General features: G+C 42.0%; 1 protein-coding gene across 1 annotated transcript in view; it reads right to left on the bottom strand.

The window, feature by feature from the left end:
- Window positions 1-3,735: 3,735 nt before the first annotated feature.
- The window catches only part of LOC310775280 (RAD52 motif-containing protein 1-like), a 22,355-nt gene continuing 10,721 nt past the window's right edge, over window positions 3,736-15,369 (bottom strand). The window contains exons 4-7 of the mRNA XM_083635414.1: window positions 8,547-8,733; window positions 8,321-8,419; window positions 6,484-6,560; window positions 3,736-5,150 (exon numbers count right to left, since the gene is read on the bottom strand). Coding sequence (XP_083491540.1) covers window positions 5,076-5,150; window positions 6,484-6,560; window positions 8,321-8,419; window positions 8,547-8,733 — 438 coding nt within the window. The 3' untranslated portion in view covers window positions 3,736-5,075. The remainder of the gene's footprint in view (window positions 5,151-6,483; window positions 6,561-8,320; window positions 8,420-8,546; window positions 8,734-15,369) is intronic.

The following is a 15,369-nucleotide window of genomic DNA, read 5'->3' as shown; positions in this document are numbered from 1 at the left end:
GTTATCTATCTGAGGGCAGATAACAGCGGATTCATTGCCTTGTTAATTCACGTTAATACGATTGAAAACAACGCCTACACCAGCAGTGTTATGTCTGGCCAACACGTTAACGCTACACATTCGCTGTCATCGCTATAGTATAAGCCGAGACGATTAGCCTGTGTCCTGGCTTTATTTCCCTGAATGACATTCTAATCCCATTTCAAGGATGTCAACAGGTTTCAGGAAGCCAAACTGAAGTGACGCCTCGGCGTCGCAGATATAATCCATCGCTGGTGGGTGTTGAGATCACAATTAACCTACAATTAATTGTTTTGTTTTAATATTCTATCTGCTATAGTGGTTGATGTGTCGCAGTGACTGTGTGGTCTGTGCTGTGTTCTTCTTACCGTCAGTCGCCTAGGCTGTGTGTGGAGTGGGGCTGGCTGGAGGAAGGCAGGATCGTGCAGACGGAGAGCTCCCAGTGCTGAAATGAAATGCGCTCTGCGCTACTCTGCGCACCCTCCTCCGCGTGTGGCGGCTGCGATTGGTGGATCAGCGTCATCGTTTTGATCAGCTATTGGCTGTTCAGCGTGTCATTGTCAATGAGAAGAGGCGATTATCCAGGAGTTTTGTGCTGTAGTAGTCAACACGATGTGTGAAGAAGATTCCATTAGTCTGGTCCAGGCTGGATTACGGTTGGATTCCATGGGCCGTTTTTTTGAAATTGTAAACCAGATTTGAATTAGATATTTTGTTTTGCAATCCACCAGGATCAGATTGATTTTGGAGGGCAGTCAAGCAGGTTTAGACTGAGGGGCTTTCTTAAATTTTTCTTATATTTTTCTCATAGGCTACTTCTAATGTGTTTTTGGTATTACTTATATCGTTGTGGCAGATACCATTTATACTAGGGGTGTCACGATACACTCAGTTCACGATACGATACGTATCACGATACTGGGTTCACGATAACGATACGATACGATACGATTTTAACAATATTTTTTTAAACTTGAATAATGACAATATATGACTGGAAAAGTAGTATTTTATTTGAAATGCACAAATACAAAACATGCTGTTGTGGGAAATTGTTATTAAAATAACAACTAGAAAAAACATGAGATTGGAGATGAGGCTTATCTTGAAATAGAATGAGTTACACCGTTACTTAGATTTACTTTGAACTAAAAGGTTTCTCAGCAGTATAAATTCTCATTATGCATCTTCAGTTTTTCTTCAAACTCAAACAACAAGACTTTTCTTAATCTATTTTTTATGCATCTTCAGTTTTTCCTGTCAAGTAAACTGTTTTGCCAGAAACTCAATTGAATGGTTTCTCTCCTGTATAACTTCTCATGTGTCTCTTCAGAGACTTGTTCAACTGAACTACTTTCCACACATTGAACTTCAACAAACAAAGACGTTTCTTAGTCTATTTTTTGAAGAAAAAAAAAAAGAAAAAAAAAAAAATTTTTTTTTTTTTTTTTTTGGGCGATATGAGATTTCATCTCAACGATACATATCGTGATGTTTTACTATCGCGAAATTTCGTGGGACGATATATTGTGACACCCCTAATTTATACAGATTGACACTTGTATATATCTACAATTGTCCATATTTATCTAGGCTACTTCTTTTTTATATTTGTCTTTATACTTGAATACCTGTTCACAGATGTATTTATTTTAGGATCTGTGAGTGATTTAATCAGTCATGTCGATGTATTCTGATTAGCTGTGTGGTCATCTTATTTATTTGTTATGTATGTTTTTGACCACTCTGTCTGTTCTAGATATACCCTAATGTTTGAGATTGATTGATTGATTGATTGATGCATGCATTTTTAACAGCTGGTTTCATTCAGCATGGCCCTGGCTTCTATAGGGTCACACCCACTGTTTGTAGCAACGCTGAGGAAAGCCTGTGAGGCTGAAACGCGTCCATTGTACTACTGCTGCTGTGCGCATTAAAAGTTTAAACTTTATAGACATCTGTGAGTGCTGTTTTTGATTAAATTTTTGATTTTGGAGGGCTACATGAATATAACAGGTTACAAGAATACAGTAGATTGGCATATTTATATATTGTGGCAGAAACAGAGAATCCACAAGTAGTTACTATTCATAACAAAAAGCACCACCATGAAAGTAAGTGGCATAATATGTGTGGGGTGGCCTGCAAAACCCCTGAAAAGTTGACATTTTGTTTTTTGCACATTTCCATTAAATTTGGAACCCTTCCCCCACCTAACTTTGTGAATGTCTGAGATTGCTCTCTCATATCAAAGGTTATGAGTATTTTAACCTGTTGTGTGTCTAAAAGTAAAACGTGAGAAAAATGGCTTTAAACATTCCACATATTTTCTAGAAATCCATATACAAATAAATATATAGTTCCTTTTGTTTTATGAAAATAATTATTCACTGTGTGATGTACTACAGAGATTAAAGTAACCAAAGAAATAACTAAATACCTGCAAAACTCGTTTTTGACATACTTTATCGCTCATTGCCAACAATGTGGAGCAGCAACATGTGAAGGGTTCTCCCAGATGGCTGTGGCTTCACAGCAAGAAGGTCATGGGTTTGATTCCTGGCTGGGATGCTGAGGGTGTGTCCCCATCCCCATGTCCTCAGTGCTCCCCAGGTGGGCTTGTCAAAAGGGCCTTTCTGTCTGGAGTTTGCCTCCAGATAGGAACCCCCCAAAAAAACATGCAAAAAGAACAATAATAATAATGTGTCTGAATAATCCCATGAGGGAGGGGTCATGTAAATGACTAGACAGTAGACATGAAAATAAATTCAATATGCATTCATTCCCAGACCACCACCACATTATATAATGTGTGCATCATACTATCATTTTGCAATCCATAATACATTGTACATTATGAGTAGAAGTAAAAATTACTGCTGTACTCCATAATAAAGTTTACTGATGAACAAAAACAGTTAAAATATTTTCCATGCAGTGTAAAAAGAATGGCAAGACAGATCAAACTATAGGCTCTTTGATTTAATAAGGAGAAACAGTAGAAAGTAAACTCCATGTCCACATTTAAAACAAAATAAGCACCACTGAAAAGCTCTCTCAGCCCAGTTTTAACATCAAAACAACAAACAGGAAAACAACACTGTTTACGGTCACAAAGCGATGCAGTCTAATGTTTAGAAAAAATACATTCAGCATAGAGAATAAACTAACCAAAATATGATTTGATCAAATACAAACCAACCAAGATATATGATTTGATAAAATACAAAACATCATTAAGTGAAAAATGAGCTGAAGAGCTGACTCACAATCATGTCAACCTGGACTAGGGGCAGGACACTTTGATTGACAGCTGTTATGTTCCACTGTAACATGTATACCAGGGATTCCCAAACTACTGTATGGTCTGCGGAGGTATTGCAAGCGGGCTGCCAAACCATTACACTGTAGTAAAAAAAAGAAGGGGGAAAACAGCTTGATGGACAGGTTCTTGAAATCTAAGGGCCCTTTCAGACACAATCCGATGCGGGTTAGGGTTAGGGTAAGGTACCCTGCTCGCATTGGCCCCCCGCGCTCCATTCATAGTCAATGGGGGTAGTCCGATAGGCTCCGGCAGTGGGCGATGCAGGGGTATCCGTGAAAAACACGCAGAGGTCGTACTCAGAGCGATCCCACTTTTGGGGGATGCAGCCCTACGTCACGCTCTGCTGGCCAATCTAGACGCCCCCCCCCCCCCCCCCCCCCAAACACACACACACTTTCACTCTTCTCTTCTCTTCTCCCTCAAAACATCGCGGCTCTATAGCTTATCTGTTCTCTTCACAATAAAAATGCTCTGGTTAGTTTGTCAATGACAGCCTGCCTGCCTCAGCACTCGTCTTTTCCTGGTTCACTCGCACACATGCTTGTTTTGAAGGGGAGAAGGTGAAGTGAGATCCGCCCAGCCCAGACGTACTACAGCCGGACTACTATACGTTTCTACAGCCGGACTACTGTACGTATACTATACTATAGACGTACTACAGCCGGACGACTATACGTTTCTACAGCCGGACTACTGTACGTATACTATACTATAGACGTACTACAGCCGGACTACTATACGTTTCTACAGCCGGACTACTGTACGTATACTATACTATAGACGTACTACAGCCGGACGACTATACGTTTCTACGGCTTGTATCTGAATTGGGCCTAACACTGAAAATGCTGCAACATGTTTTAGATGCTGTGTTAGTGACTGTGGAAAATAAAGAGGGCTTTGAGAAAGCATTATTTGGCCTGTGTATTTTTCATGGGGTCGGAGGTGGGCTGCGAAACGTTTTGAGATTTTCAAGTGGGCCCTGAGTTGAAAAAGTTGGGAACCGCTGATGTATACAAAGTGCTGTTGGCCTGTCCATAGACCGTATCAAAAATATGGACGTAGTCACCAATGACGTCACCCATATGTTTTTGAAGCCATTGCCATCTTGAGGTTCTTGCGCAGCTCACACGTGACGGCACAAGACCAGGGGTTTCCCAGAGCCGCAGCTCCACATGCTATTGGTCCGTGATCGGCAAGCTGCGCGATCACTGGACAGGCCACCTGTCAATCATACCCAAAACATAGTGTTTTCTATCATCTATTTTAATCTAAAAGGGTGAGGTATATAAAATTCATTCCCCGTACAGTTGTGAAATTAGCTATATAGACAAAAAGTGTGTTTTGAACAAGGCTCTAAACATGTTTAATCCTGTTGTAAAGTCAGGATTCTTAACATGGCGGTGAACGGGAAACGACTCCCTTTTGGAGGCCGCCTCAAGTGGCCATTCTAGGAACTAGAGCTTTTAGTATCACTTCAGCATAGGCTGCATCTGTCCAACCCCAAGTTTGCCGCCTGGTCCACAGATTATACAACAGGTAGTGTCCACCAAGCAATCTGATTGGTCAAAGATGCTTTTCAACCACGACAATCCATTGGTTGCTGACATCACCATGGTAACCACAACCCCAGTAATGAGCGCCCTCTAGTGTACTGTTGCTGGTGGATGACTCCAACGTGACTCCCATTTCATCAATTATCTCCAAACACCCATAATTCTCTCTGTCTCTAGGATACAGTCAGGTCCCACTCTTCCTCCTCCTCTTCCTCAGGGACAAGCTCACTCCAGGACAGCTCATTCACCTGGGAGAGAGAGACATGAAGAGAGAGTTAGAGGGTCAGAGAGCGGGAGAGGTAGGGACAAAGAGAGAGAGGGGGCAGAGAGATGGAGAGGTGGGGACAGAGAGACAGACACACACACACACACACACACACAGTGACAGACCGACAAGCAGAAAGACTGTTGGGAATTGTGGCAGTACAGTTTCCTTTAATTAGTTATTTCTAATTGCCTCTGTTTGATAAGTATATTTGCTCATATGTTAGTACCAAGCCTCCTTGTTTTCTGACCTGCTGCTTTTGGGATTGGTTAGGTAGTCATTTCTTTTTGTTACTGCAATGCATTACCCATAATTACCATCATCGACGACGGCAGGAAAATGGATGTCCCGAGCAACGTTACATTATTTGATTTATTATCTGTTTTATCCGTTTACAAGCAAATTACTTTTTTCCTGCAATGCAGGAATAGTTTCCACCCAGTCTTAACATGAAAGCTGCGAGAAAGTTCTCATGTTTACACGGCATAAAACGGCAAACCTTTTTTACGTTTGGGCCTTCCTTTTAGATGGCAACGGCGTTCTTGGGGCCTGAAAATCTGATAACGAGTTGCAAAAACTACATGGGTGATAACTGCCCACTCTTAACGTTCACGCATATTAATTAATTGTTTGCGCAAATCATTACTAATTAATTACACAACCCTACAACTCATGGCCAGATGCATCGATTTCCTCAAGCGCCAAGGACTGGAAAGAAAACATGCCTTTTTATAGGGCTTTACTGGGTTTTTATTCTGTACTGTAACCATCTGTGTCACTCTATGATGTGGTTAAAGTTTAGTCCTAAGGTTGCATCAATCCTGCTAGAAATAGACAGAATACTGGAAGCTAGGCGTTTTTCCCTTCAAAATAAAAGCAATAATTTATTACTTGGTAAATAAAAAACAGAACAGTCGACTCACTAAGGGGTTAAATGTACTTTTAAATGTCTGTGTTCTGTGTATTTCGGATCACACACAAAAATGTTGCAACGTGGAGCTACACTATTACTTTATTTAATTGCCATTGTGAAGGTTGTAAGCAGAAGTTTCCGTTTCATTCTGTCTCACTTGAAACTGATCCGAGTTGCGGTGCTGACCTTTGCGGCTTCAGCACATTAATCGTTATCACAAACGCTGTGTGTAACGCGGAACGCAACAATGGCAGTTTGCCGTTTTATGCAGAGAGTGTTGTCGTCTAAACATGGCCTCAGTCTCTAGTTGAGCAAAGCCGACAGAAAACTGAGTCTGCCATTATGATCCATGCAAAAAAGTTAAAACATGCTGTCCTGTCCAGTCTAGTTTAGTCCAGTTTACCTGGACGAGTCCTTCTATCTGTTCAGGTTGGAACTGGTCTCCATCCTCTCTCACCTCTACCACCACTTTACCATTACCTACAGACAGAGAGAGACAGGCAGAGTTACACATCTCTGTAGTATTATTGGTTATAGTGTATTTGATTTGATTTGTTTATTTGCGAAGGGACAGTGCAAGTTAATGAACAAGACTCCAATGCATTACAGCAATGTATTACAAAACAGCTTGTAAACAAGCCAGATTATAGCCAAGGCTAGTTTCCCTGTTGTCCCTTAGAAGATGTTACCTGGAATCATAAAACATCTAAAGACATACAAACATTTGATTAATTATTGATTGATTTGATTAACTAACTATGACAGTAGTGCTAATAGCAAATTAATATAGTACTAGCAATAGCAAAAGCATATTGCATAATGGGGGGAAAATACATGCATGTACAAATCACAATAATGCTTGAATGCATGATATAAAATACATTACAGTATTACAGTAATTATTTCACTGCTATCCATAAAACATCAAAGCATAAGACATAACACATGCTGCTCAACTATGAATGTGTGCAGGTTTGTTTTGTCGCGAGCCATTCCTTTAGTAGTGTTTGAAAGGTGCTAAGAGTGGGGCATTCTCTCATTTCATGTGGCAAACTGTTCCAAAAGTTGCCACCCTTTATTGATAGAACAGTCAGACCAAATGTTGTATGTCTGTATTGATAGAACAGTCAGACCAAAGGTTTTACGCCTGTAGGGGATCGTGCAGTCCCCTCTAGCAGAGGCCCTGGTGGCCCTGGCGGTACTGTTGGTTAACCGTCTAATATGGTAATCTAATGGGGGCGGTGCTAGGCCGTATAGGATCTTAAATATGACACAGGCATTTTTAAAATGTATTAGGTTCTCTAGGCTTAGGAACTTGTGTTTTGTCAAGATGTCAGTGATGGAAGGATTTTTTTTTTTTTTTGTCAAAGACTTTCAGGGCTTTCTTGTACAGAGACTCTATGATTTTGATAGTTGTATCTCCGGCTAGAGACCAGCTAGTTAGACAATATTCTATACGTGAGAAAATCATCGACACCAGGAACAGCCTAGCTTCATCCTCTGTCAGATTATTCCAGATGTGCCTGAAATTCTGAAGGTTATTTGATGGAGTTTGACATCTTTTTTATGTGACTCTTAAAGGTCAAAGTGGAGTCAAGAGTGACCCCAAGAGATTTGAACCTTGTCACGATATCAAGCTCTTCACCGTTTAAGAAGACACTGGAGTGTGTTACATTTTGGGGACGTTTGCTAAACATCATACAAACTTTTTTTTGGCATTCAATAGGAGACAAGATTCAGTCAGCCAGTTCTGAATGTCGTGACATTGCAGATGTGAGGACCATGGGAGACCTCCCTGAGGTTTTTGGCCTCAGTGAAGATCACCACATCATCCGCAGACATCAGGGTGTAGATGTTCTGACAGATGTTGGGAAGACTGTTGATAAAGCAGCAGGTAGTAGCACCTGTAGCAGTAGTTGTGATAGTGAAAGTAATAACAATAGCAGTATTAGCACCTGTAGCAGTAGTGATAGTAATAACTAGAACGATCGCACCGCAAATATATGCCTCCGCCAACAAGTGCAGTCAACATCCATGTCTGTCCAGACTCTTACACATTTCCCCTTGCCCATTCATCAGTTCATCCTTCAGTCCAACTGGGCGGTTGAGGTAAATTTTAAGAAATTCCGTCAAGGCGTACCTCAGATAACTAGATGACGTTAATGAACATCAGAAAATGCCTCCGGCCCGGCTGTCGCCAAGAGGCATAACAACAGCAGTAGTAGTTGTAGTAGTATTACCCAGTAGTATCAGTAGCACTCGGCTGAATGCCTGCATCAAGGCTTTTTCTCTGACCAACCTCTGGAGTTTACACCGTTTCTGTAGAAGAACCTCTGGACCTACAGACAGACAGGTAGTCAGGCAGACAGACAGGTAGTCAGACAAACAGGCAGACGGACAGGTAGTCAGGCAGACAGATAGGAGATGACTGTAACTGGAGCAGAGAAACATCAGGTACCAACTTGCCTTCCTCAGCAGTATGAGTGAAGGTCTCCTCCACCACAGCTGCTCCTCTGGCTGTGTGTCCATGCAGAGGGAAGGACAGCTCCAGCAGGCAGCCATAATGCAGCCTCGTCTCTCCCCTCCCCTCCTCTTCCTGCTCCTCACTGGGGAGCCCCTCCTCTTCCTGCTCCTCACTGGGGAGCTCCTTCAGCTGAGGAGGAGAAACCAGACCAGCCAGGTTCAACCCTGACCCTGCTTCAGCGTCCTTGAGGACTTGAGGATTTGGTCCCAGTAAAATGTAAAAGATGCATCGGCCAAAATTCCTTTCTTTATTCAGCGGCAGTAGCCTGGAACAGTCTCCCAGCTGAGATTAAGACAATCAGCCCCTATCCCTCCTTCAAAGGTAAAGTCAAGAACTGGATCAGGAGAAACAGAACCTGGACTTAATGTGTTGTGTTATATTGTGGTATTATATTATTATATTATATATTATATTATATCTATATTATTATATAGTATATAATATTGTATGGTAATGATATGTAATGCTATAGTATATTATAAAATATTGTCCAGTATAGGTACATGTAGGATGGATTTGATGGTAGCCAAGGTGTCTGAGGTGGGGGGCGACCTGTTGTCGGCCAGCCAGTAACTGAGCCGGTGTCTCACTCGACCCTATATGTTATTAGATCTCATTTTATTTTATTTATTTTATTTATTTTATTTGATTATTTTTTAATGTATGTTTTTATTAGGATTTGATGGGTTTATTTTTTAATAGCACAAATTGTCTTTTATCTTATTTTATGCTTATTTTTATTGGTTATTCACTGTGCCCCACTTTCCCATATCATTCTCCCCCCTGCGTGGCAGGCACACCCACGCATTACCCTCAGACTCTGACAAGTGCTTGTGGCACTCACACTATCACACACTTACACACATCCAGACATACACACAACAGTACACATTTTATAACAGTCATCATGAGGACCGCAATGGAAATAAGCTGTCAGCTTTATTGCGTTTTTATCCTTTTGATAATGGTGGGCCTGTGTATGTATATATGTATATTGTATATACTGTGTATTCATTATCAATAAAGAACTCAATCAATCAATCAAAAAGGAAGACAAGGATCTCTCCCATAGAGACAGTCCGCATGTGTGGGAACGCCCACAGAATGTTATACGGCTGGCGCGCGAGTGGGGTAAAACCACCCATATATCTCAATGGGCTGACTCACCAAAGGACGGTGCTGCGGCTCTACACTACAGGACTGGGGATTCTAGAGCAGGTACATAGACGTCTGTTCAGATGTGCGTTTACTGCGGGGGTTAAATCCCTGATCGTGTCTGCCTGGGCTGGGCTAGCATCTAAATACTTCCTCTGCTGAATGGATAGGATGGGAGGATTTACCCCACCCTGACCACGCCCCCAGCCAGGCTGAGCCAGCTATGACGAGACATCGCCTCAACCTATTAAGGAGTGGTATTGTCACAATGCCTGAATTTTGAATTAGATAGAAATACTAAGTTTAATAACAAAAAAGTATGTATTATAATACCCTGGCAAGAGAGTAGAGACCATGGCATGTGTGTTCAGTTAGATTCAAATCCTACATTGAAGGACTGCAACATGGTTATCACTTAAATGACCTAATTCCTCTAATGTTACTTAAAAACGACAAGGTAATGGAGTACCGCAGGGATGATGTCTTTTTGTGGTCTTACCCAGAAGTCACTGCACTTCCTGGTTCCTGGTATCATACAATTGCTAATAATCTAGTGCTGTAATTTTACTTAAAGTTCACAAAATCGTGCTATAGCATATTATTGATGTTTATTATAATACATTATGGTCCACCACTTATACTTTATAAACCTTGTTATAAACATTTATACCGTTTTATGAAGCCTTATAAATGCATTCTATCTTATGAATCATGCATTATAGGCATAACCTTCATAGAAAGTGTTACCAAATTCTTTGGTCTTTCTACAATGGAAGCTGGTATTGTTCTTTAGTATCAGGTAAAGCTGGCCAGATTCCATTCATCATCATCACCTTTACCATCTTCCTCACGATTTCCATGACAACAAACACAATGTTTCTTACAGTAATAATGCGTGTGGACCAGCCATTGAATCCCAAACAGTGATTGGCCAGATCCAGGCAGCGGGCGTGGCTTAGCGGTTTGCTGTTGTAGGGATCTAACATGTGTAGGAGGGAGTCCGCTTGGTGCTGAGCCTCACCTGACACACATACACACACACACACACACACACACACAGAGTAAAAGTTGTACTGTGACGACCACATTGTTGAACTCAGGTAGAGCTGCAACGATTAGTTGATTAATGGATTAGTCGAAGTCGATCGTCAGAAAATTAATCACCAACTATTTTTATAATCGATTAATTGTTTGGACTAACTTTTCAGAGAAAATTATTAGAATTCTCTCATTCCAGCTTCTTAACTCATTGAGTGCCATGGACGTCTTTCGACGTCCAATTAAATAGTGACGTAGAGTGCCAAGGACGTCTTTCGACGTCCAATGCGTTTTTTGACGGTGGGACGTCGATCAAAGCCTTCTGCATCTCCTGTACAAATATTGTAGCTATTGGAGGTCTATAACCTATTTTACAAACCCATTAGGTGGCGACAGTGCTCTCCAGATTAGAGACAGGTCCTGAGAAACAGGAGGAAAAAGCCGTGATCAAAGAGAAACCGATGCATGCTGCAGCCAGAGCCATATAGATCGCTCTGTCTGGAGCTGACGTTGGCTGCGAACAGGAGTCAATCCGCACACACAACTGAGCCCCTCTGTCTCTGTCTGTCTGTCTGTATAGTTTCTCCACACGATTAGCCACCATAAAAGCAGCACCCGACGCCAAACCATTCAGCAGTCCGGTTTGGCTCTTCCCTATTGCGCTGGGAGCCGCCCGGCACACACAAACGGAGCACTCCGAAAATAGAGTGGGTGCGTGAGGCTGTGTAGTGTGGGGAGGAGTTTGCAGCTGAGGAGGGGAGGGGGGGGAGAGGGGGGTGGGGCATGCAGGGCATCACACAACTACACCACGTTACATCAGAAAATATTATCTTCAGACTCAGTGAATGTGCTTGAAATGCTGCATTTCACAAAAGGCGGAATATCTCAGCTAATAATTTGAAACGCCTGTATTTGCTCAAAACGACCTATCTTGTCCGGCTCATAACTAAAGAACGGAAAATGGTATCAATAAACTTTTTTTTGCTGATGATACAATAGAGCAGGGGTCGACCGATATGGGTTTTTCATGGCCGATACCGATACCGATTATCGCGAGTCAAGCAGACCGATAACCGATATTTTGGAACCGATATACATTTGCGGTAAAATTGAAAATCTTGGTGTCAAAATTTTGAATAACACGACCCATTGTTAAAATGCATTTTCTTCAGTTTATCCAACTGCAATATTAATTGAAAATAGTCAACTATTAACATTAAGCAAAGTGGTGTGTGTGTGTGTGTGTGTGTGTTCAATCTAGTGGAGACTTGGGCATAATATCAAGATAAAGCTGTGGACTTATACTTTTAACAAACTAACACCGACTCACTACAGTACCAAAATAATAGAGGGTTTCCCTCCGCTTACACCTGACACTAACCTCACCCCCAGGCTCTCAAAGGAGAATACTGAAACAAACACGTTCATCCGTGCATCCGCTGATGTAATGTCTCATCCTCGTTTATTCGGTTCCTTGTTTCATTCTAGAGTCCACTGACGAAATGTCTCGTCCTAGTTTATTCGGTTCCTTGTTCCAAGCAGAGAGAGAGTCAGAGAGAGCAGAAAAAAAGTCCGCTCTGCTTGCCCAGACATGCCTGCCTGCCAATGTATTTTTCGGACATGCAGTGCGACTGGATCAATAAAACAGCTTCGCTACTGACAACCATGGCCATTTGATTCAAAAAGAGCGACGCTACACCGTGGACACGCACGCTACTATGGAATTAAAAACTAGTGCCCCATACACTGCTTTGTGAGGTTACTAGGCTATTTTGCCCTCTTCAACAGCGGTGGACGGTGATAAGTTTGAGTTGCACTTGCACAGCAGGCACCAACGTTACTCAAAGATATATGCTATCAGTACACAAATAATCTCTGTTATCTTATCGTTATCACTGCAACAAAGTGCATGCGCGCATTTTCAATGATACTGCTTCATCTCTCTCACTTATAGACAGACCTATCTCCACACACTTTGCACTGTGCGAGGCTGCGCTTCATACGAATCGCTCATAAGATCGTGGTGTTTTTGAAATGTCAGCGTAGGTAATTATTATGTATATTAACTTTAGTACAACTTCGGCATGGCAATATCTGCAGCTTTACCTTAACACTGTGACTGTCACACAGTCGCAACAGCCAACTAGTCAAGTCCGCTCCACAGAGGCAGCACAGCTCAGACGGCCTGCCTCTGTGCAGGCTGGAGCACTGAGGTGTCAGATTTAATCTCTGAGCAGCGCTCTGATAGGCTATTGCTCGATGTGTAACCAATCAGATAGCGCTGTGGGAGGGACATTGCTCCAGATCACACAGAGGGAACTACAGTACTGTAGGAGAGGCTCCTTCCAGCCGCAGCAGCTGCAAATTAGCGCATTTTTTTATTAAATTATTATATCGGCAAACAGCCAATGAAAATGCCGATACAGATAATCGGCAAAATGTTGAATATCGGCCATAATAATCGGCCAAACCGATAATCGGTCGACCCCTACAATAGAGCCAGTTCGTTCTTTGTGCGTGTTCAGTGTTTACATAGTAATATCACACAATATTCTGTGGGCCTCGAGAAATCACTGAAAACGCTCTGAAAACTCTGGCACTGGGAGCGTCCGTTCTCCAAAAGTGGCTGGCACTCAATGAGTTAAATGTGAATATTTTATGGTTTCTATTTTTTATGGGAGGGGTGAGGAGGGGTGGGGTGGGGAGGGGTGGAGGGGTGAGGAGGGGTGGGGAGGGGTGAGGAGGGGTGGGGTGGGGAGGGATGAGGAGGGGTGGAGGGGTCAGGAGGGGTGAGGAGGGGTGGGGAGGGGTGGAGGGGTGGGGTGGGGAGGGGTGAGGAGGGGTGGGGTGGGGAGGGGTGAGGAGGGGTGGGGTGGGGAGGGGTGGAGGGGTGTTTGTGCAAGGACCTTTCAACTGATTCTCTTTGGGTTGTGAACTGTTGTTCAGAACAAAAGAAGACACTTGAGGATGTCATCTTGGGCTTTGGGTGTGATCGACATTTTTCACCATTTTGACACATTTTATTGACCAAACGACTAATCGATTACTCCACAAAATAATAAGACAGATTAATCAATAATGAAAATAATCATTAGTTGCAGGCCTAAAGTCAGGTGATCAAACATGGCTGACAAATAATCAGTCAGTTACTATAGCAAAACAACATGGCTGACAAATAATCAGTCAGTTACTATAGCAAAACAACATGGCTGACAAATAATCAGTCAGTTACTATAGCAAAACAGACATTGATTGAGCCATCATGGCTGCCAGTGGACACAGTTATGAGCAATCCATCTCTGTTTGGCTCTGTTTTGACTAATGCAGTTTCTCCTGGTTGGGTGCTGCCACCTTCTGACCACTAGCAGAAACTACATAAATATCATTCTGGAACCACACAGATTGGGGTTAAAGAACTATGAGCAGTAAGACAAGCAGTAATACAATACAAACAGCGAAAGATCAGAGCGATGTGTAGTAGGCATCCTGAAGTCTGGTGGGACCATTGGATCAGCGCTCTTGACGTGTATTGTGTAGACATATGTATATACGTATTGTAACATACTAACATTATAAAAACACAATGTGTAGACATACATATTTTATAAAAACAAAAGATTGGGGATGGGACGATATATTGAAATGTAATACATCACAATGCAAAAATGTGTCAGTCCGTATGTTGTGCCAGGAACATGAATGGTGATATCAGCTCCATGTTATTCTGCTGTCAGGAATAGGCCTGCAACGATAACTAGTGTTTGTTGATTGATATAATTGCCGCTGAAATAATTGCGATAAACAATGTTGCTGTCATTTTAAGACTATTTCTTTTTGCCACTGATATAATAATATAATACTAGCATAATAATGTAATGTACACCCTTTCAAATAGTGATGAACTTTTAATTCTTAAAGGCCGGCTTTTCCGTGGGGGATATGAATATATATTAAATCTCACGCCCCTAAGGTTTTCAAATCCGTTGAAATTTTTGAAATTGGTTGTTTACAGCCTGAGATATCACCAGAAATCCACTCTGTGTGTGGGGGTGGTGGGGGGAGGTGCGGGTGCGGGGACTCGAAATACTACATTTCCCACAATGCACTGGGCTCGCGTGGCCTTCGTTTCCATGCCCACCCCTCAGGCGTTTGGCTGATATCAAACTCCAGTAGGTGGCGGTAATGCACATATATGTTTGCCAACCGCCATAAAACTCAAAGAAGAAGAAGAAGAAGGCTTCGACAATATTACATGGAGAGAAGAAGAAATAAATCGAAAATAAATCGAAAATAAATTGCCTCCAAATTGCACCAAATTTAAACTGAAGTATATATGTCGGGAGATGTCTTCATAAAAAAAAATTCATGCATTTTAAGGCATTTTCGTAGGAGTTACGCGCATCTGATGTTGTAACTATTTTCTGTAAAAATGTGTAAAAACGGGTACATTGCTCAGCGTTGATTTCGTTACTTCAACCCACCTACTACTAGATGTAAAATTTGACGAGCTTTCCAATGCCGCCAGTCACGTGTTTGTCCGTGCTTCCGTTCCCGAGAAAATCGTCTCTTTGC

Source organism: Poromitra crassiceps (assembly GCF_964638095.1).
Source record: "Poromitra crassiceps genome assembly, chromosome: 4".
Lineage (NCBI taxonomy): Eukaryota > Metazoa > Chordata > Actinopteri > Beryciformes > Melamphaidae > Poromitra > Poromitra crassiceps.
This window is presented reverse-complemented; position numbering and strand designations above follow the sequence as displayed.